This window comes from Mauremys mutica, chromosome 5, assembly GCF_020497125.1.
Source record: "Mauremys mutica isolate MM-2020 ecotype Southern chromosome 5, ASM2049712v1, whole genome shotgun sequence".
Lineage (NCBI taxonomy): Eukaryota > Metazoa > Chordata > Testudines > Geoemydidae > Mauremys > Mauremys mutica.
In genome coordinates this window covers 45168554-45192233 of record NC_059076.1, presented here as the reverse complement: position 1 = coordinate 45192233, position 23680 = coordinate 45168554, and the positions used below count along the sequence as shown (strand labels likewise).

Below are 23680 nucleotides of genomic sequence, written 5' to 3'. Positions count from 1 at the left end.
AACCTCTTTTAGGGAAACACCTTTGTTTTTATGTAACTGAATGCTCATTTTTCAAAACTTATAGTTCATCCTGCGTCTTGTCTACATGGTGGGGGGGGGAATGCACTCAGCAGAGATGTGATTTTTAAAGTTCACTAATATGTTGTGCATTAATTAATCCATATAGGTGCTGCTGGTGGCACACTAAGGGTTCCCTAATGTACTTTAGCATACTACTCCAAATACCCTAGGTTCCAGTGATATCAAACTGCCTCTCATACAACAACTCATCAAAATGGGATACTTTAGCTGTCTATCCCAGAGAGTTTGGAAGTAGAGGCAGAGGACCCACATCTCTGAAATGTATCATCATGAGATGTAGTGTGAACCTGGCCTCTTTCACAGCATAATGTAAAATGCACCCTTTTTAAAATAAGATTTTAATTAACTGCAATTCCCTGGCATTTAGTCTACTTGCTACCTTTTCCTGTCTCCTATCATTAATGCTTGTTCAGTGCTACACAAAGTAACAATATACATGCTCCTATTTGCAGGGAAATGTTGCATGCCATCTAAAGTGCATTTAAATATTATGGTTATGGATATCCTTTTAATAGAAGTAACAGCATTTACTTGCAAGACTATTCAGTACAAATCAGGACAATTTCAGGACATTAAGACAGATGGCTCCTACACTTGAAACTTCAAGCAGTGCTAGTCTGTATGCTCAGTTGTCTTTCTACCTTCGCACACACCATACTTCAATCCTAGATTTTACACGGAGATTCTCCCTCTCTAGTGTGGTGTTTCAAACTGAATTTTTGAAGTCTTTAATTTCAAGTTACTTTAGCCACAAATGAATCTCAGCTGGACTGAGCCTATGTACACTTGGCCCCTTCAAAAAAAGACCGCATTATATTGGCTTTGCAACAAAGGAATGTGTATACACAGATAAAGCCTTGTACTAAATATGTTACCTAGCATTTCTAGAACATACCTGTGGTGCTGTAACCTTAGCTGTAAGGCAGCCAGCCTGCACATCGATCAGCCAGGCATATTCTAAAGTATCACTTCCCACCGGCAGACCTTCTGCTGAAAACATAGCATGAGCTCGTAGCTGCAGACCTGACAGACTGATATGGCCCTCTCTAAGTAGTTCATCCACAGAGGGTCGCTGTTGAGGAGAAGTAAATTAAAGACTACTATTCTCAAACAATGACTACACGGGGCTTTGTAATTTTTAATCATCAAAAGATACTTTTTTGATATTAATCCTGACCTATAAAATCCCACTGTTGTCTATACAATGAAAAATAAAAAATAACAAAATAGAACTTCAGCTAACATATGGAAGTAAAATACGTAAGAGTTTACATCATGTCACGTGCAATGGGCCATACAATAATTTGCAAATCTTAAATAGATAAATAAAAGACAAAACAAGTGTGAGTATAGATTCATTTTGAGAAACCGGTTATCCTTTATGTTAACTGGCTCACATTCTCCACCCCAGACCATCCAAAGTTTTAGAACCCACATTGCTTATGGTGAGTTAATACATAAATGGTTAATGGATAATACGTAAGTTTGACTTTCCCTCAAAAAGCAGCAGTGGTTCCTGTTTGGGCACCAGTTACAAGAGGACTATACAGCAATGCTAGGTGGGCCAGTTGCCTTCTTTGTTTACACTGGGGACTTCTCAGGTTCTGCACCGGGGGAAAAAACTTCGAAGCCACACCGGTTTCCAATATTATATATTTTACTTACTTGAGTACTATTTAATTGCTGAATTAAATAACTAAGCAAAACCTTGAAATACACAAACAAACCAAATTAGAATAAAGTGGGTAAAAATAAAATAAAATTGATGTAATCAACAGGTTGATTAAACCACCTGAAACCAACAATTCCTTATAGGCTTTATATAATATTTTGGGAAAGCAATGGTCTTGTTTAAGTATCAGCCCCCCAAATAACAGGGCATTAACAATCTCAGTGCCAATGGATATATTTATGTTCCAGCCAAATAGCTGACACAGGGAGAGTCAGAACACTCCCAAGTTGAAGCTGATGTTGACACTACGCTCTGATGCCAATTATGGCACTCTGTTCAATTTTCAGGTAGTTAGGCATAACGGTTTTTGGGACACCCAGGACTGTTAGTCACTCTGTTACTCTACTTCCTGAGTGAGCGAGTCTTCCCTATGGCTAGCTGGGTGTCAGATCCCTGACACGCCAGCCTTACAGCCACTCAAGCACTCTCCTCTGAGCTATGCCAGCCCTGTCTTTGCCTTGCAGGTTAACAATAGATCAGTGGTTCTCAACCTGCAGCCAATCAAGACAGAGATGTGGCCCATGTGACATCCTCAGGACTATACAGGTAATATTGGATGTGGCCTACAATGGTAAATAGGTTGAGAATCACTGCAATAGATACATCTCAGTCTCTGAGTCCCTTTGAAGTGTTCCCTTGTGATTTCCAGCCCCTGATTCTGGTTATCCACAGAAATTCCAGATCCTCTGCCCCCAAAGATGCAGTGCACTCCAGTTATAAGTTTTACCTTAAAGCATCATTATTGTTATTACTGTGTGAAACAAACACAAGCATACAGGAATGAAATTAGAAAGGCAAGGCACAATCAGAATTACTACTATATAGTTTTCTTAAATGCCTTGAAACATTTGTGTGTGTGTTAGAGAGCATTCAATCAAAACATGATTCAGTTTTAGTTTCATGGTAAAAATCAGCATTCCTCCAACACAAAAGAATACTCATATTACCTGATAGTTGTCATTCAAGAATAAATTCAGTGGGGATAGTACAAGTTGCAGCATGGTCTCCCTAAATCCTTTTTTCATCTCAAAACACAATCTTTCCAAGAAAGCAGTAGGGCATTCAGGACCATCCGTGCTGCCATGCTAAAATTAATCAACATATCCTGTTGTGAGAAGTTGCAGATACACAAAACCACTGAGATTGTCAGATTATGAAAAACCTCTGCAGAATGTGACAGTTTTCCTGCAGTTCTTGATGAAAAAGTCTACTACTTTAAACTCCATTTAATATTAATTTACATAGGCTTCTCTACTCTGTTCAGGTGAACTCTTTTACACACACACACACACACACACACACACACACACACACGGGTCCCATTAAAATGAACAGGGCTCCATAAAGGTCTGGCACAGATCAGATTGCAGGATTAGTGAGATGCCCTGTTGATTTAGAGCGTAATCATTATGGCTGATGAAAAATAATGATTATCAACTAGATGGAACAATAGTTACTCTTCATTAAATATAAAGTGGATTTATTCACAAGAATTATCTAATTCTAACTCAATCAGCAAAATCCATCAAGTATCAAATTTCTGCATTCATGTACCTATTATATTATGGAAAAAATATACATAATTTGACCCAAAACCCACCAATGATAGGATAGAACTTAAGAGTTTCATAAAGCACTTGGCTTCACACATACTGCAGTATTGCCTATCATTTTTAAATGCACATCACTTTTACTATACTTCATAAAATATTTTAAAGGAATTAATAAGTACTTGGTTTCACATGATGTCCAAGGTTCCCAAGAGCTTACCACTGGTAGCCGTCCATGCACTTTGTACACATTAACGAGTACAGTAATGTCCCAAGGGCGCAAGGTTAGGGGATGAACTGGTTTGGCTGAACTCTCAATTCCCTTTTTGTCATTCTCCAATCCAACTGCTGTCCACCCAGAGCTTGAAGATGTTGACATTGATAGGACAGGGCTTGAAATGACTTCTTCAAAATCTGTGTACATGTCATCTTCTCCAAAGTAATTTTCCTGGGAAGTGAATTATTGCAGTCATCATTAAAGAAGGTGAATTGTGTCATTAGCAGTATCATGCAACACAAATCAGTGCTTATCCTATATCCTAGTCCTATCCCTTTCCCCCCGCCCCCTATAAGCACTAAGGCTTTAACTCTACAAAACACTGAAGCCCAGGTGTAACTTTGCTCATAACAGTAGCCCCACTAATTACAGTAGGATCACTCCAGTGAGCAAAGTTAAGCACTTGGCTATGTGCTTTGCAGGAGCAGGGTCTTACAACATTGTCTTCAAAAGCAACCTCAATCTAGCTATACTAAATTTTACTTTCAGTACTGTGACACAAATACCTGGTTGGAAGTAGAGCCCTGCATCGGGACTGGACCCACTGTCATAATAGTGGGAGCAGGATCAAAATTCAAGAAACAATGCAGGTCAGAGTGGCTATTGTGGGGCGGGATGACAACAATAGTTTTCCCATGCCGCAAACAACACGGATGCTCCGGCCAGCAGCCGCCGCTCTCCAGCTGCCCAGCTCTGATGACAGCGCCGCCGCCAGAAGCAGCACAGAAGTAAGGGAGCAATCGTGGGATCTCCTTGCCTGTTTTTGGGGATGGTGACACAAGGGGATCCATTCCCTTTGCATGATAATGCAGGGGCTCTCCAGCCATTTGCATGGAGGGTTAGAGGTTTCCCTTCCCCACACAAAGAGATTAGGAGACTCATGGGCTGCTCATCCACTTGTAAGGGTGCATGAGGACTCTGATCCCTCTGCACGGGTGAGTTGGGAGGGTGGGGGGTTCTGATCCCATTACACAGGGGTGCATGGAGTGGGTGCTGGTGGGGAGACATCTACTGAGAGTAGCACCTCCAGCTATTCCTGGGACCATTTTAGAGCTCTGCAACAGGACGGGTATCCCACAAATCCCGCTGCCATAATAGCAGGAGCAGAATAAAAGGTCAAGAAACAAAGCGGGAGCAGGTGGGAGTATGAGTGAAAATTGTGAAGTGGGACAGGAGCAGGATTAAAAAAAGTATTCTGGTGCTGGGCTATAGTTGGAGGTACTGCTAGATAGATGTTGATTTTTTAATTTATTTTATGAAGTACAGCCGACAGCTGTCAGACATGAGCAACAGTCATCCAATACCTCTTCCCAGACCCTCTATTGTTGCAAGTTTTACATGCCTGCAGCATATCAGAAGTTCACAAATTCATCCTCTTGGGTCAAACATTCACTTTGCTACTAAGTCAATCCCCACTCAATTAACTCAGACAGAAATAACTATTGTCAAATTCTTTTGGGAAGCTCGAACCCCACCATAATGAGAGATTTCCTATATTTTATTTATAAAGTGTGTCAGAACCAGATTTTTAAAAGTTGTGTGGGGTTTTTTTTTGTTGTGTTGGGTTTTTTTAGAAAAAGGTAAGAAATGCTGTAGAAACTTAAAGTTAACAAGTTAGATATTTCAAGGAGGGGTTTTGGACAACAAAAAGTTGCTACTAAATGACATTTTCATGTTAATTAAGTACTTTGGGAAGAGGTGCTGGACTGAGCACCCGGAGGAGTGAAGTCCTCTCTTTAGCCACAGAATGATCATGGCACATGCATAAGTAGTGCTACCTCACGTACTCTGGAAGAGGCCACTCTAGGGATAAGATAATTCAATCTCCATGTATAGCCAATTAATGTCAACTCTGGTGGTGGTTTTTGAGCTGTACACACTTGTCAACTGGGAACCAGACTGAGTCCAAACTTATTTCACACAGACCACCAGTCTTCAGCATCGCAAGGATGTTTTGGCATTACTAATCTGGGCTAAATTTGAATTAATGACCATGAGATCAAGAGATCTATATCCAATTACTATTCCCTTGAGTCACAAAATACAAACTTTATTTTAAATGGAGGAATTAATTCCTCTCCTCCCCACATTTAAATAAATATTGCAAGGGGAGAAAAGCCATTTACCTTCATCCTATAAGAAGACAGACAATTAATGACCAGGTTGAGGGTGAGGGCCAAATGAGGATAATTTTTAAAAACTCAAATGTGTACACTAAAATTTTATATGTTTAGTTGTATCCCTCTGTCCTCACCCTTCACGTCACTTGCCTTCTAAGACCTCAATCCCATGTATGTTTAAGTATGTGAGACAATGTCAAGTAAATCATAAAGAGGGGCTATCTAATATAAAGAAGGAAAATAGACTCATATCCTCCAATCCCTGGGAAAAGACCTGCATAAAAGGCATATTCCAAAGCCTGACCTGGGACATGCAATATAATTCAATTATACTAGTTCTTTCTAAATGGTTTATGCATTAAAATGCTATACAATGCACTCAAAATAAGAAGCTTTCACCTCAGAAGCTCCTAAGGTGACCAGATGTCCTGATTTTATAGGGACAGTCCTGATTTTGGGGTCTTTTACTTATATAGGCTCCTATTATCCCTCACCCCCGTTCCGATTTTTCACACTTGCTGTCTGGTCATCCTAGAAGCTCCACAGTACAGTCTCTCCAGCCTCCTCCCTTTATTTTATTTTATTTTATTTTTAGAACAGTCACTTAAATGTTTTCCTAATTTCAGAGGATATTTCTCTGCAGGAGCTGAATGTTGTGACAGAGACAGAACTGGCAGAAATATATTAAGGAAGGACCAGTACAGGGTATCAAAAATACTGATAACTTGCTGCTAGAGTCTCTCGTAGAGGATACAAAGCACTACAAGCATCCATTAGAAATTGGTGAATTGAAGAAACAGAATGTTCCACATTAAAGCGCTTCACAGCTAGAAGAACTGGAAGTCATATTAAACTTTGAAAAATATATACGCAACTGAAACCTCCCACACACAGAATCCGTGAACACAAACTGAAAATTAAAAAAACAACAAAAACCCAACCATATCACACAAAAGTCATTAAGAAGCAAGTACAAACAAAAAAGAGGAAGATACATTGCCAGCAAAGTTGGACTAAAAGAATCTAAGCATAAATGACAAAAATACTAGAAAGTATAACAAATGGGAACACTTGGAAAGACTGTCATTCATTTAAATTTTCAAACAGCATTTCAGTAGTTTTAGAAGATAGTTTTAGAAGACCCAAGCACTTGCATTCCCTGTTTTATGACATAATATTGCTTATAAATACCATAGGAGTTCAGCCTCATCAGAGGAGGAAGCTTCCTCCCAAAAATAAGAGTTCCGAGAAAGAGGAAACTATCATGTGAATCTCCAGAGTTTTACAGTAAGAGGGGCGAGAATGAAAACTTCCCATCATGCCACCCCTTATGTAGATGCTACAGTATAAATATATCATGAGATGGGGAAGGTTTTTCAAAAGCACTTCATATTAGTCTAATTCTACTCCCACCACATTGAATGGTTAAACTCCCACTGACTTCAATGAGAGCACAGCTAAGCCACTGGTGAGCACTTCTGAAAGTCCCACTTAAAATTCATAATTTACACAAACATCCAAAATTCTCTTTCAGTCTATGTAAGTGTCTCAGAACAGCCAAGAAAGTTGATTACTTAAAAGGCCTTGCAATTTACCCATCTCAGAAAACTCACCCTTCTCTGCTCTGCAATGAAAGCCTCCTAAAAGAACTGATCATAGAGCCAACCTCCTTTACTCCAAGCAGATTTCTGAGCACATGAACATTTCCTAATCAATCAAGTGAGATTGACATGTTCGCTTCCTTCCCTTTTACACCAGAAAGACAACAACAATTCCTGCTCTACCCCCATTTCCTCTAGAACAGTTGTTCTCAGCCTTTCCAGATTCTGTACCCCTTTCAGGAGGCTGATTTGTCTTACACACCCCCAAGTTTCACCTCACTTAAAAAGTGCTTGCTTACAAAATCAGACATAAAAATACAAAAGTTCACAGCACATTATTACTGAAAAATTGCTCACTTTCTCATTTTTACCATACAATTATAAAATAAACCGCGCCCTTCAGGTTGAGAAACACTGATTAGTAATAATATAGAGCAGTATAAACAAGTTATTGTCTGTATGACATTTTAGTTTGTACTGACTTCACTAGTGCTTTTCGCGTAGTCTGCTGTAAAACTAGACAACTACCTAGACGAGTTGACATACCCCCAGAAGACCTCTGCATACCCCAAGGGGTATGTGTACCTCTGATTGAGAGCCACTGCCCTAGAAGAAGACACAGCCACAAAGAAGAGGGAGGAAATGGAAGCATTTTAAAATGGAAAAGTTAATATCCAAGAAAATAAATGAAAAATATTCTATTTTATATGTCCTTAAAGGGTATGTCTTTAAAATTTTAATTTACTCGAATATTTTCCCACCTACTGTGCATCACTATAGACATTTCAAAGAATTTAATATACTGCAGAAATCAGGAGTCTCTAAAGAAATGCTCTCCCTAAGCAGAACCCTGTGCACACTGGGTCCAAGTTCTGCAAAGATATCTAAAAAAAATTAAGGATGCTAATTAGACATCTGTTTAGTGTAATTTGGTAGGTCAATTTGAATTTTTACTACCAAAAACCAACATCAAAGATCTCATTAAATTAACAGTTAAGGCTGAAATGATCCTTTCATGCACTCTGTTGTGCCAATATAGAAGCGGCATCTAGTAAGATACTAATCACGCCCTGTTCAAAGAGTCAGACAATACCTATGTGTAACACTGACAGACCCCGGCTGTTGTCAGGTGGGATTGAATTTGGGGCCTCTGGAGCTTAGTGCCTGAGCCTCTACCACATGAGCTAAAAGCCAACTGGCTGTTAGCTAAGGCTGTAGAGCAGACTCATTTAACTCTCTCTAAGTGGTCTCGGTCCCACTAGATGGGACAGAACACCACACCAGAAGGAGTGTGGGTTATATGTGCACAATGGGGACTACACCTCTACCCCAATATAACGCTGTCCTCGGGAGCCAAAAAAATCTTACTGCATTATAGGTGAAACTGCATTATATCGAACTTGCTTTTATCCGCCAGAGTGCGCAGCCTCGCCCCCCCCCGGAGCACTGCTTTACCGCGTTATATCCAAATTCATGTTATATTGGGTCGCGTTATATCGGGGTAGAGGTGTAGTTAATGATGCATTATCAGCCTTAACTTTGAATTTCCTGGATTTTGTCAAGGTAAAAAGGAATCCAAAATATCTACTAAAGCCAAAAAAAAAAAAAATTCTCTCTTACACACACACACACGAGCAAGATAGTGCAATATAAATCTTTACCCTGTGAGTTTGCGATGAGTGCAATACTCCTAAGTAACAAAGTCACAAGTGAGTTATGTACACTGAAACAAACTTTTATTCCATATCATCATTTATCCTGCACATAACACACATTGTTACAGAAAAGCGATTTCAGGCATTTTCTAGTGTTTAAAAATATATATATTCTCTATCACAAGGCTGTCATCGCCAATATTACACTACACACCCATTAGAAAAATCACCAAGTTACCAGTTTTTATTTGAGACAGAGGACTCCATCGTTTTTATTTGTTTAACACTAAAAAGATTCTGCATGGGACTGCTCTTATTCTAAGCAAGCTGTATTTTATCTGATTAAACTTGACCATGCTTGAGTATGGTTAACTTCAATTAAATGCAAAAACAAGGTTCTTAGCAACTCATGAGAAGACCTTGTTACAAGCAGGTGCCACAATGCCAAAAAATTAAGCTTGTCCTCTTATAGGGTATTTGCTGCTTTATAAAATCAGAGTGGTTTGAACGTCTAATCATGTTAAATATTTCTTCCCTACTTGTAAGAATGGTGTGTGCTACTTTTATTCATACCTTTATAAACAGAAAGGCGTTTAGTAGAGGTCCATACAGGGTTATCTGAGAATCCGGAGAGACTTCTAGTTCCACATGTAGCTTATCAGGTGGAAGTTCTGAGGGATCAATAGGAAGGCGAGTTGAGGCTGTGGGAGAGGAAATGATTCTATCGGCTGTCTTCTGTGATGGCCTTAGTACAGATAACATAGTTTCTTCCATTTCTGACACTTAGGAATAAACAAAAAAGTAAATCTTTTGAATTACTTGTGAATTTCTGCAAATGAACATTCATTAAGTTAGCACAGATTTGTAGTTTTCTAGTGTGGGTGGCTATCAGACAACTGATATTTCTATAATGTAGAATAAATACATTTATCCAAGCAAACAATGAAAAATCAAGTAATTTTAACAAAGGAGTATGAAATGTTTTATTCAACACCTACTGTGCACAAGAGAGCCAATATCTTTAATTTAAATTATGGAAAAAAACTACTTTATTATTATTCTTTTCTCTCACTTTTAAAGTAAAATTGGTGTGACTTTCAGTTGTATGGGTATTACAACCATGCAGCTATTGCAGAAGAACAGGGAATAAAATAACAAAATACAAATAAATATCTATATTGATGACATTGTGGGCCTAAACTTGCTCCCATGGAACAACCAAAATATTTCAATAACAAAGATGGGAAATGTATAGTTTATTTCCCATCCTTTCTTTTTAATTCAGAGCATGGTGTGGATGGAGTTGACTTATGGTTTGGGAATTGGGATTAAACAGACAAAGAAAAAAGAAAAGTCATAAATTTTTGGGTTTGTAAGGCTTTGCTCTGGAGCTATAAGTTTCTGCTGGGAAGGCCTGTAAATTACTTGCTCCAAAAGAAATAAGCTTGCAGCTCTCCCCGTGTTCTTTGTAAGACACAGTCTTCACTGAACTATTTTAACTATGCACATGTATACAGTGCATCTCTTAAGGACACACCTTAAACCCAACTTGATTTTCTACTGTGAATACTCAGTACTTAATTTTAAAATGGCCATTATTTGGTTACATGCCATGATGAGAAAGCAGATTACATGCATTTCTTTCTTACTCAGATTTGTTCCCTGTGTCCATTCAGAATTTTAACTGATTTGTCAGAAAATAAAAATTTACTAATTTTTTACTCCCATTAGCACTATAGACCTGGTATAGCTCTAGAGAAAAGTGACCTGGATTCTCTTCTCATTTATGCATCATCAGTGCAATTGTTAACCAAGTTTCAGCTGCTATATTTGATGTGAAAGCTTGCAGATCCAGATTTAATTGCAGGGCTGGGAGTTAGAAAACACTGACTTGTAAATGGAGCAAATTTGGTATACAAGTCACTGACAAACTTGGAACCCAGACCTCCAAGCTGCGTCTTCATCCTGCCATTACTTCCAGAGAAATCTCTTTCAGATCTGGTCTTTCATTTTAAATCTGTGCTTCCAAGGGCTTGGCTACACTGGAGAGTTGCAGCGCTGGTGGTGGGTTTACAGCGCTGCAACTTACACACCGTCCACACTTGCAAGGCACATACAGCGCTGCATCTCCCTGGCTGCAGAGCTGGCTGTACTCCTGCTCTGCCTCGGGTATAACTATTGCAGCGCTGGTGATGCAGCGCTGGTCCGCCAGTGTGGCCACCAAAAGCGCTGTAATTGGCCTCCAGAATCTTCCCATAATGCTTTTAACTAAAGAACTCTCTTTGTTTTGTTGTGAACTCGGGGCTCCCTGAGCTGCTTATCTAAAAAACAAACACAGCTCCTGTTTGCTGTGAATGAGGCAGGCAGGGGGATGAATGTCTACAGCTAGTATTTGCTTGAGGAGAGAAACAGCACGGCGGGGGGGGGGAGGAAAGGGAGTCCGTCGGAGCAGCTGCTTATCTGGTCTGCAGGCTATTTGCATTTAAGAGTGAATGAGGCATCGGGGAAATGGTCAGAATTTGCAAGGCAGGGAGCTGACACAGTGTCGGCTCCAAAAATCCACTCTCTCTCTCTCCCCCATGCTCCCTGTCACACTTCACCCCACCCCACTCTTTTGAAAAGCACGTTGCAGCCACTTGAACGCTGGGATAGCTGCCCATAATGCACCACTCCCAACACCGCTGCAAATGTGGCCACACTGCAGCGCTGGTAGCTGTCAGTGTGGCCACACTCCAGCACTTTCCCTACACAGCTGTACGAAGACAGCTGTAACTCCCAGCGCTGCACACCTGCAAGTGTAGCCAAGCCCTAAAACTCACATGGAGAGACTTACCTCCAATCTTGCACTTCTTAAACCTCCTGTAGTCCTTTTTAAAACCTACCTTGGCCCAATCACATCGATTCAAATTACTGCTAAAATCACCTTTATGGCTTGTCATTATGAGACCATTCCACACTCAGAGACATTTCACTGGCTCTCACTTTACCACATCCATGGCAAACTTCTTAGCCTTACTTTTAAGACCATTTTACAACTGGCCCCTTCAGATTATCATTTTCTCTTGGAGCTTATTGTATGCCCCCTCAAACCAATAATTCCAACTTCCCCTGTCCATTTACCCCACAAGCACCTTCACAGTTTCATCCTTGCCAACACTTATGCATGAAATACCTTCCATTAATCAATCTGTAGCACTTCTAACTCATCCTCTTGGCTCACTTCTACTGTAATATCTAGTAAATTGCCAGCTGAAAATGGCAACGTCGGTAGCCAGCACATTGCTGTTTTCAAACCTACTTCCATCTCTGTATATGAAGGTACAATACTGTAAGAGCTGAATAATATTACAAAATTACCTAAAGAATAGAAAGACTGCTTGGAAAACCAACTACCGGTCAAAATTAACGTACCCCATAATACTGTCTTCCAAACAACGAGAAATTTTTGGATTTGTGAAATGACTCATTTAGCAGAAGTGTTCTATTTCTTAGGTAAAGGGCAAGGTTAGATTAACAAGTTTGGACAAGTCTAATGCATTGTTACCTGCTTTTCACTTAGAGAAATGATGCATCTTCTTAAAATTTGAAATTGAAAACTATGCTTTTGATGAAACTGGTTCAACTCAAAGACTCAGGTTATCCCACTTGACAAGAATTGATAGTCTGTGTAACCCACAAGCTTAATACTGTAGCATTGGATTGTGTATTTCCAGGGCAGGGGGAAAGGATCAATAGGGAGGAGACATGGATATTAAATAGATACTCTGTCGGTGCACACATGCAGAGTAGGGCAATTCAGTTAGTAGGACCCAGAAACTTTCAGACTATGTGTGGGAGTTACCCGACATGCTCTGCACGTCCTGAAGCTGTATATGAAGTTTTCATTGTGGGCAGGCCACCTGGCAGGTCATACTCTAGGTACCCTTGAGAGCTTAGCTATAGTGCAGGCGGGGAGAGGTTATAAATATAGGAGTTACAGATGGTACAGTGGACACAGCACTGATTGATACAGGAGCAAAAGCTGTCTACTATGATGGGTGGGTCCCAATCTCTGTACCACTTTGGACAGAGATCAACACTATTCTAGATTTACTAGGGCAGCTCTCCAGTAGGATAATGTTTGGTTCACCGCAGTGTGTTTTATGGACCTAGAGGAAGGGCTTGGGGGTGGGGGTGGCGGGAGAAGAGAGCATCTGTCACCAATAGAGCCTTACATTTGGCTATCAGCTAACCGCTCTAAACTGGGATTCTGTCAGAGAGAAGAAAAAAAATGGGGTAGCACTTAAGTGAAATGAGGGTTTGTGCATTCTTGCCTGACTTATAAGTCTTGGCAGGCCTTATGGCAGAGGTGGGCAAACTACAGCCCGTGGGACCCTCCTGCCTGGCCCCTGAGCTCCTGCCCCGGGAGGTTAGCCCCCAGCCCCTCCCCTGCTGTTCCCCCTCCCCTGCAGCCTCAACTCACTGCACCACCGGCACAATGCTCTGGGCAGCAGGACTGCATGCTCTTGCTGGGCAGCGCAGCTGCAGAGCCCGGGCCTGACTCGGTGCTCTGTGCTGCGCGGTGGCATGGCTGGCTCCAGCCGGGCGGTGCAGCTGCCTGTCCTGGTGCTCCAGGTAGCGCGGCTGTAGTGCCGCCAGCCACTGGTGCTCTGGGCAGCGCGGCTGTAGTGCTGCCAGCAATCAGTGCTCCGGGCAGCATGGTAAAGGAGCAGGGAGCAGGAGGGGTTGGATAGAGGGCAGGGGAGTTCGGGGTGGTGGTTGTCAGGGGGCAGGGGTGTGGATAGGGGTCGGGGTGGTCAGAGGGCGGGAAACGGGGGGGGGGAGGGGGTTGAATGGGGGCAGCGGTTCCAGGGGGGCAGTCAGGAATGAGAGGAGGGGTTGGATGGGGCAGCAGGGGGCAGTCGGAGTGGGGTTCCAGGGGCACTCAGGGGACAGGGAACAGAGGGGGCCGGATGGGGCAGGAGTCCCGGGAGGGCCCGTCAGGGGGCGAGAAGCAGGAGGGGTCGGATAGGGGCTGGGGCCAGGCCATGCCTGGCTGTTTGGGGAGGCACAGCCTCCACTAACCGGCCCTCCACACAATTTTGGAAACCCAATGCAGCCCTCAGGCCAAAAAGTTTGCCCACCCCTGGCTTATGGGGAGAAGATGGTATCCTATAGAAAGAGAGCCTTATTGAGATTCAGGGAAGTGATATTTTATATGCTGATCCCAATGGGATGATGGGGTTCTGAAATGTCTCAAACTCTGAAGAGTCCAGGTGACACACTGCACACTAGGGCCACACTATTAAGAATAAGAAATCATCTCAGAGAAGATCAGGGGGGAAATGTGTTTTGATGTGTGCACTGAAGTATAGAAAAATCTTATGTTAAAACATTATATTTTAATGTTTGTAAGAGAAGCAAAAGAGGGAAGTTTGTATATGGAACACCAGTACATTTACTCTCCAATAGCTTTTGTTTAAAAATTATTCATAGTATTGCAAACACTATTTACAATGTTTTTTTGTGCATTAAATATTTGTTTACTTTCTCTTTGAAAATTAACTGGGAATTATTAACATCCGTTTACCATTGTTTTACACACAATAGCCTAACTCTGTGTAATGCTTTTTGAAAGTCCTGAAAAGATGGAACTCTGCCCTGTGCTTAACAAAGAGTTAAGCTGAGGTCCAGGAAGAAGTGGAACGTAAAGTTATTCAGAATAAATATTGCCTGAGCATTACATCTGCGTGCTTTCAATTTCTTTGGTGCAAACTACAATTTTAAATCAAAATGACCATATTAAGTCACAAGTTTTTTTGCAATCACTCTTAAAATACAACAGAAATGAAGTGACACTTACATGATTGCTTCAACTGTTCATCTGCCTTCTGTGGGTAAATTGGATGCCAAGTGTAGTCAATTGTGCATGTAACACTTGGTACAGTCCAGCATTCAACCCATCCAGCCCTATCCGAAAGAAATATATTTTTAAAGTACACATTGTTTCATTTTTTCCTATTGCATACAGAAAGACAACAGAACTAATAATATTCTACCCCAAACACAAATATACAAGGAGCTAATAAATATCCATCAGATAATAGAACTCACTCTTCTTGAGTAATATTCCTCCACTTGGGCTTGCCTGTTTTTTGACCACTTTGACATTCAGCCGAAATACAGGATTCAGGACTTATTTTATTAGGATGACAATCTTTCACCAACATAAAGAGAGAATATTTACTAGGATGGCAATCTGGTAGAAATAAATGAAGATCGACATCTTCTCCCTACAAATGAAATATTAACAATATTCATAACTTGAACTCCAAATACTATTTGTACGGTTCTACGCATCAGTATACCCACTTTATAGACAAATTAACTGCCTGCAGCAAGGAGATGTAAGGTCCTGATTTTCAGAAGTGCTGAACATTCACAGCTCCCACTGATTTCAACCGGAGTCAGAGGTGCTCAGAACTTCTGAAAAAAAATCATGCTCCAAGTGACTTGCTCATGGCCATATAGCACATCCAGGAATAGAACACAGGAGTCATGATTTCTAGTCACATGTTCTGATCTGACCTCTAGAGCACACTGACACATTAATGTCCTTTTCATCATAAAACCTCAAAAATGTAATATTTAATTCAAGTCCCCAAAACCCTAGAATCTGAAGATTTCAAATTCTAATTACTAATTCACATTTACATCACTGCTCATAAAAAGTTTCCAAGTACTTTTAAACATTAATCAAACTTCATAGTATTCATGTGAGGTGGCTAAGTATTATTTCTGTTCTACATATGCAAACTAACATTCAGAGACATTTAAGAAATTTGATCAGGGTCACTCAGAAAATTACTGGCTGAGTCAAAGAAAGAATCCATGAATTTTAAATACACTTCTCTATTAGACTATGTGCTTCCCAAAGATATTTTAACTAGATGCTTAACTTCTGGACATGATGAGATTACTCAAATGCTTAAAATTAAGCACGCGTATAGAAGTCTTTGCAGGATATAAGCATAAGGCCTAATCTTGCAAACAGTATACCCATGTGTGTAGTTATTCCCAAATAAAAAACCATTATCATTGAAAAATATTTAAGATTCATCTTCATTTACATACTTGGATTTTTGGTATTCAAAAATTTTCATATCAGGAAAATAACCTTTCATACAAAACAAGTTTTCAAACAATACAGCATAAATACAAAACACAGTATCTGAAGTCAAGGGAATAGGACAGCAAGATTATTTTGAGCTGACTAAAGCAGTGCCATTGAGAAGAGCACTCTTCCTGGGGACTGAAAGCATATAAAAGTTATGTCACTAAAATACTACATTTAGTTTCCAGGGAGGAAGGAGTTACAGCCCTCTAAGTGCCTTCTGATCACCAGTATATAAAATAAACTTGCCGTCAGTGTCCTAAGATATATGTTAGTCTTAAATGGAAGTAGCTGGTCATTAGAGGCTAAAGGCGCTAAGCTCCATTAGTAACACCACAATTGAGTACTGTGGCCAATTTACTACAAAGGGTAAAATCAGTGGCAGCGATTTGGTATATTCCAGACCTTGGAGTCTGTGGTACACCTGAAATCCACAGAGGGACATCAGGTCCTGCAGCACATGCAAGCAGCAATAAAGAGGAAGCATGGAACAGGGACTTCTGCAGGGCTGCTTCAGATCAACTGCAGATGCTCCATGCTCTTCCAGACTCAGCAACAAGTTGGAAGGTTTCTGAAATAAGTGAGAAGATTCCGGATGGTGGGATGTGAAGTAGGAGAGGGAAGGTTTCTGAGCTGTGAAGAGGTTAGGTAGGAAGGAAGAAGGGAGTTTCTCAGACTGGTGTGGCATATTTCTGAGCAAGTACGGTTTAAGTTGAAGGAAGGTGGGGTTTTGAGTCAGAATGATGGTGGATTGAGCAGAATTAAGCAGCAAGGGAGCACACGCATTAGTGGATGAAGTGGTGTGGGCAGAGGCAACTAGAAAAAAAACAATAAAAGGGTGACAGTTGTATAAACACTGTTTTCCCACCCGCTCCTATCAAGTATCAGAGCTTTTCATTCCAAAGGGAAAGAGGCATCCCTTTTTCCTCTCATTTCCCTGCCAGATTCTCTTTATTCCCCCCCCCCCAATTTTCCATTTTGAAAATATAGTCAATCTGAAGAGGATGGGTGAAATTGCTATCTGCAACCCCAGCTATTGTGTCACCAGTTAGAAGCAAGCTTCTTGATAGACCTTGTAAATGTTTAAGAGAAAAATATGATAGCACTTTCTCAAAATCAGATTTAATACAGAACTTCACAAGAGAGATATAGCAGCATTTAAGAAAGATGAGAAATAAGACAAATCAACAAGGTACAGATTTATGCAGTAAACCAGGGGTAGGCAACCTATGGCATGCATGCCAAAGGCAGCACGCAAGCTGATTTTCAGTGTCACTCACACTGCCCGGGTCCTGGCCACCGGTCTGGGGGGCTCTGCATTTTAATTTAAATGAAGCTTCTTAAACATTTTAAAAACCTTATTTACTTTGCATACAACAATAGTTTAGTTATATATTATAGGCTTATAGAAAGAGACCTTCTAAAAACATTAAAATCTATTACTGGCACGCGAAACCTTAAAACAGAGAGAATAGATGAAGACTCGGCACATCACTTCTGAAAGGTTGCTGACCCCTGCAGTAAACTGTTGATCAGTTTTTTTCCCCTAACACAGCCATCTTAGATTAAAGAGCTTCACATTTTAATTAGGTTAGCTGGGGCAAAAGCATTACTTTCTTAGAACTGCTTTGTGGCGGGAATTAAAAGTAAAATTATTAACAATTACCTCGTATAACTCTTAGTTAAGAGATTTCTAAGAGAGTAGAAAAATACTATTTGAACCCCACAGAAACGAAAAAAGTTGTAAAAAATCAGTTCTGGTCCCCAATTTCAGCATTCAAATTCCAATATATTAAACTGCCTTAATCATAAGGCCATCCCTTGTCCTACAATCCCTTGGCTCATTTACCACATACTTGTAGCTTCTGTAAAAAATAAATCAAAAGGTCTTACAGACAACAGCTGCATTCACTACACTGCCCTGATTCACTGCCATAGCACCATTCATCCTGTAAGCTGAATGACGCAGGGGTCTTGTTGAAAAAAAATAAGCGATCATGTAATTAAATAAGGTATCATAATGTACAAACACAAGAAGGAAGCAAAATACGTTTTCACAGACTGTGCCAAATTTGGACATATTTTCATAGGGAAGGCAAAAGGCACATCTCTGGTCCATGTACCACCTCCCAGCTAAATTTTAAGTTCATGCTGCAAAGAATGGAGGTGCTGCAGCTTCTCAGCAAAACTATTAAGGAAATTTTTAACAAGGGCAAAACAATGCATCTTTTACTATGTTCCGTTTTTCAGAAATGACTGAAGCATTTTCACTGAAACTTTCCAAAACATTCAGCCTGAGGCAGACAACAGGCATAGTAAATTTCAGCCTAAACAATTAAAGTTTGACAAAGTGATAAGCAACTGCAAATCAGGTCTTTTAAGTAAGGTTACCTAACACTTCTCATTATACACAGCACTATCCGCCCTACCTATTAGAACAAAGCTGAATTAGCAATGGCCAATCCATAGGTAAAGTTGAAGTCAGTCACGCATTATAAACCTCATGTTCAAATCCTAGCTCCAATTTCCCCAAAAAGAAAGCAATCACGCTGAATTTTCCAATGACAACTGTCATCTGAGAATAAAATTTCCTAAGACGTTTGGAGGGGAAAATGTGAAGGCATCAGAATATATGTTTTAAAGTTATGTTTGTTAAAAATATTTGTTCTTGACTTTTCAAGAAGTTCTTAATATTTTGGACTCCCATTTCCAAAGTGGCTTGGTCTACGCATTTTGTTTTGTTGGCCTTGTTGAAGAGTGGTTCCTTTGAGAGTGCATGTGCTTTTTTAAGGGGGTAGGGTGGTGGTGTTGGAGAGCGGAAGAAGAAAAATTAACAAAGGATTAAAAATCTATTAAATAGAAAGTGCTTATGATGGAATGTACTAACGTAGGCAAAGAAGGAGTTAACTGTGGACTCATCAGAACAAAGTTATAAGAATAAGCAGCAGAAGAGAACATCTTTTCTTCCCCTTTCCTCTCAGTCAAGGAGGAAACAGGGTTCTGAAAACCGCTTCCCCAAGCCTCGGACAAGGCCTAGACAAGGAAGCAAGAAGTTACTGGGCAACTACCTTACACATGAAGAAATACTATGCTGCTTACAGTAGTAATCCATGCACATAAAATTTTACTTACCCTTAAAGAGAACCTAGTATTGCATGTGGTTGGAACAAAGTCAGTGAAAGGCAGCGAGAAAATAATGTTTAAAGTTTCCCCACAGGCTGCCAGATAAACTACAAGAGAAGAGAAAAATAAATTAAAATAAAAATCATTTTAATTGAATGCTTTTCTATTATAAGCAATACTAACAAGTCCTATCTATTTTAAATTAGTTCTCCTTCATGGGAGTATCTCCCCGATTAGACAAGTTTTCTTGCAAATGTATGGGTGAGAATTAAAAAACAGCTGCTACAGAATCCATACTACAAAGGAAATGGCAAGTTTAAACAATCACACATGTGGAATAAACTGTGAACCCTCTGTTTTTTTGGAAGCTTGTACTCTGCATTATTGTGTCTAAAGAAGACCATTCCAGTTACTGAAGCAAAATTATCCATCAAGAATGAAATCACCATCAGAAAGATCCAAAATGTCACACCTAATGCCTTGTGGCTTTATGGTTTAATACCCCATCAAATTCTTTCTGCTAATGCTTGAAAACGTGCCAGGTCCTTCAGATAAGTATTGAATTTCCTTGTAATCAATCCATCCATCAAGTTACTGACTTTTTTGCATTCAGTCTTCACTCCAGAGGATGGGAAGGAAATTCCCACACCTAAGCCATTCTTTTTAAGTGACAAATCTGAAGAATTGTCCCAGATTGAGGTGTTAAACAATAAGTCACCAGGACCAGATGATATTCATGCAAGAGTTCTGAAATTGCTGAACTAACAACAGTGGTATATAACCTATCATTTAAACAAGGGATGCAATCCCATGCTTCTGTACCAGGTGACTGGAGGATAGCTAATGTGACACCAATTTTTAAAAAAAGGGTCAGAGGTGATCCTGGCAATTACAAGCCAGAAAACCTAACTTTAGTACCAGGCAGATTGGTGAAACTATAGTAAACAGAATTATCAGACACATAGACAAACATGATTTGTTGGGGAAGAATCAACACAGCTTTTATAAAGGGAATCCATGCCTCACCAAACTACTAGAATTCTTTGAGGGGGTCAAAAAAAAACAAACAAAAAAAAACACGTGAATAAGGATGAGCCAGTCGATACAGTGTATGGTGTCTTTCAGAAAGCCTCTGACAAGGTCCCTCACCAAAGGCTCTTATGCAAACTAAGCAGTCATGGGATAATAGAGAAGGTTCTCACATGGATCAGTAACAGGTTAAAAGACAAGAAAAAAAGGGTAGGAATAAATGGTCAGTTTTCAGAATGGAGAGACGTAAATAGTGGCATCCCCCAGGAATCTGTATTAGGACCAGTGCGGTTCAACATATTCATAAAGGAGCTGGAAAAGGGATAAATAGTGAGGTGGCAAAATTTGTAGACGATAAAAAATTAGTCCAAAGCAGACTGTGGAGAGTTCTCACAAAAGGGATCTCACAAAACTGGGTGACTGGGCCAAAAAAAAACAAAAAACAGCAGATGAAATTCAATATTGATAAATGCAAAGTAATGCTCACTGGAAAACATAATCCCAACTATACATACAAAATGACTGGGTCTAAATTAGCTAACACTCAAGAAAGAGATCTTGGAGTCATTGTGTTTAGTTCTCTGAAAACATCCACAACATGCAGCAGCAGTCAAAAAAGCTAACAAGTTTAGGAACCATTAGGAAAGGGATAGCTTATAAAGTAGAAAATATCATAATGCCACTATATAAATCCATGATACACCTTGAGTACTACGTGCAGTTCTGGTCACTCCATCTCAAAAAAAAGATATACACCTCTACCCTGATATAACGCTGTGCTCAGGAGCCAAAAAATCTTACCGCGTTATAGGTGAAACTGCATTCTATCAAACTTGCTTTGATTCGCCGGAGCACGCAACCCCCCTTCCCGTAGTGCTGCTTTACCGCGTTATATCCGAATTCGTATTATATCGGGTCACGTTATATCAGGGTAGAGGTGTATTAGAATTGGAAAAAGTACAGAGAAGGGCAACAAAAATGATTAAGAGTACGGAACTGCTTCTGTATGAGAAGAGATTTAAAAGATTGGAACTTTTCAGCTTGGAAAAGAGATGACTACAAGGGGATATGATAGAGGTCTGTGAAATCATGAATGGTATGGAGAAAATAGAGAACTGTTATTTACTCCTACATAAAACACAAGAACTAGGGGTCACCCTATGAAATTAATAGGCAGCAGGTTTAAAACAAACAAAAGGAAGTACTTCTTCACACAGCACACAGTCAATCTGTGGACCCATTGCCAGGGGATGTCGTGAAGACCAAAACTATAGGAGGGTTCAAAAAAGAATTAGATAAATTCATGGGGGAGAGGTCTAACAATGGCCATTAGGCAAGATGGCCAGGGATGCAATCCCATGCTCTGGGTGTCCCTAGCCTCTGAATGCCAGAAGCTGGGAGTGGACAACCAGGGATGGATCACTCAATGATGGCCTGGGAATGTTTATTCCCCGACATTGGGCACTGTCAGAAGAGAGGATATTGGGCTAGACTGACAATAGGTCTGACCCACTATGGCCATTCTTATGTACTTATGTTCTCTGCAAGTACCTGGTGTCCTTTCACCAGCAATTCCCTTTTCACACTGAAGCCATGCAACATTAGTAAAGTGCTCATTAATGTAGTACCTAGGAGCCAAGAACTTTATGCTAAAAAGCTTTGGTGTTCTAAAATGCACTTTTTACAGTTGTTTTAATAGTAGAACTGTGGTCTCTTTAATTTCTATTAGAATAGGAGGTACAAATTTCTAATACATAAGGTTCAAAAAAATCTCTGGAAGTCTCTATGTATGAGTGTACATTTAAAGTAAGTTAATTGAAAATCAATAAAAACTTGATGGCTGCAGCGAGCAATAATACAGCAAACTGTGATGTTATTAAAGTCCTTTATTACCTTGTCAGATATTCAAGGGCCTTCAAAAATAAAAATAAAGTATGAACTAAAGAGGTTCCTCACAAGTTTGTATAACCTTTCTATAACTTATTTTTCGAGATGTGTTTCACAAGTCCATTCCACGGTAGGTGCCTGTGCACTTCAGTGCACAGTTGGCAGAGAATTTTTTTCCCTTAGACACCTGTCAGGGCAGCACAAGTGTCCTCAGCTGCCTCACACACCACGGGCAGGTATAAAGAGCCAAGCTGACTCCCCCCCCTCAGTAGGATGACCAGATAGCAAGCGTGAAAAATCAGGACAGTGGGTGGGGAGTAATAGAAGCCTATATAGGAAAAAGCCCCAAATATCGGGACTGTCCCTATAATATCGGGACATCTGGTCACCCTACCCCTCAGTTCCTTCCTACTAGAAAGACTCGGAGGTAAAAAAGAGGGTTGTGGAATGGATATGTACAACAGATCTTGAAGAACTACAGTTACAGAAAGTATCAGGGAGTAGCCGTGTTAGTCTGTAACTACAAAAACAAGGAGTCTGGTGGCACCTTAAAGACGAACGGATTTATTTGGGCATAAGCTTTCGTGGGTAAAAAACTTCACTTATTCAGCATCTTGTTGTTTTTGTAGTTACAGAAAGGTTAGTGATTGTTTTTTCTTCCAGTGATTGCACATGTCCATTCCACTGTAGGTAACACACAAGCAGTCCAAACTGGAGTTTATTTGAACAGGGACTGGAGTATCACTTGTCCAAATTTAGCATCTCTAGATTCTTGAGAGATAGCATAGTCAGAGGCAAAAGTGTGCAAAAGTTGCCACTTTGCAAATGTCTAATATGGGCACATTAGCCAGAAATGCTGCAGAGGTCACTTTGGATCTATTTGAATGACCCAATACTCTATATGGCAACTTCACGTTGGCCAGCTGTTAAAAAATGAAAAAAATCTTTTGCATGGAAACAGGACTGCCCTTCATTCTGCCTGCAAATACAATGAAAAATTGAGACAAAGACCTGAAAGATTTAGTCTGTTCTAGATATAATGCTAAAGCTCTTCTAATATCTAGTATGCAGGCTCTCCTCCCCCTTATTACCATGATGCTTTGGAAAGAAGGTCAGTAAGAAAATTACTTGGTTAATATGAAAACTTGGAAGGAGACAAAGGTAGATTATCTGTGAAAAACACACACACACACACACACACACACAGGATCTGATACTAGAGCCTTCAGCTTCCCCACTCTCCTGGCCAATGCAATGGCTACAAAAAACACCACCTTTATTGAAACATGAAAAAAGAGCAGGTTGCTAAAGGCTCGAATGGGGGGACCTATCAGCCTTGTTGAGACTAGATTCAGGCTGCATGGCGGAATAGGGTTCTTTACGTGCAGAAACAGTCTGTTGAAACACTTAACAAATCTTATGGCCATCAGGTTAAAAAAAGGGAGTAATTACCCACAGGAGGGCAAAAAAGT

The 23680-nt window shown here is 40.2% G+C and overlaps 1 protein-coding gene across 1 annotated transcript in view; it reads right to left on the bottom strand.

Annotated features, from left to right (window-relative positions):
• Positions 1–23680, bottom strand: part of KIAA1109 (KIAA1109 ortholog) — a 229333-nt gene that overhangs the window by 131387 nt on the left and 74266 nt on the right. Inside the window, exons 16-22 of the mRNA XM_045017971.1 lie at positions 19302–19399; positions 15110–15288; positions 14859–14965; positions 9590–9798; positions 3584–3811; positions 2761–2898; positions 977–1153 (exon numbers count right to left, since the gene is read on the bottom strand). Coding sequence (XP_044873906.1) covers positions 977–1153; positions 2761–2898; positions 3584–3811; positions 9590–9798; positions 14859–14965; positions 15110–15288; positions 19302–19399 — 1136 coding nt within the window. The remainder of the gene's footprint in view (positions 1–976; positions 1154–2760; positions 2899–3583; positions 3812–9589; positions 9799–14858; positions 14966–15109; positions 15289–19301; positions 19400–23680) is intronic.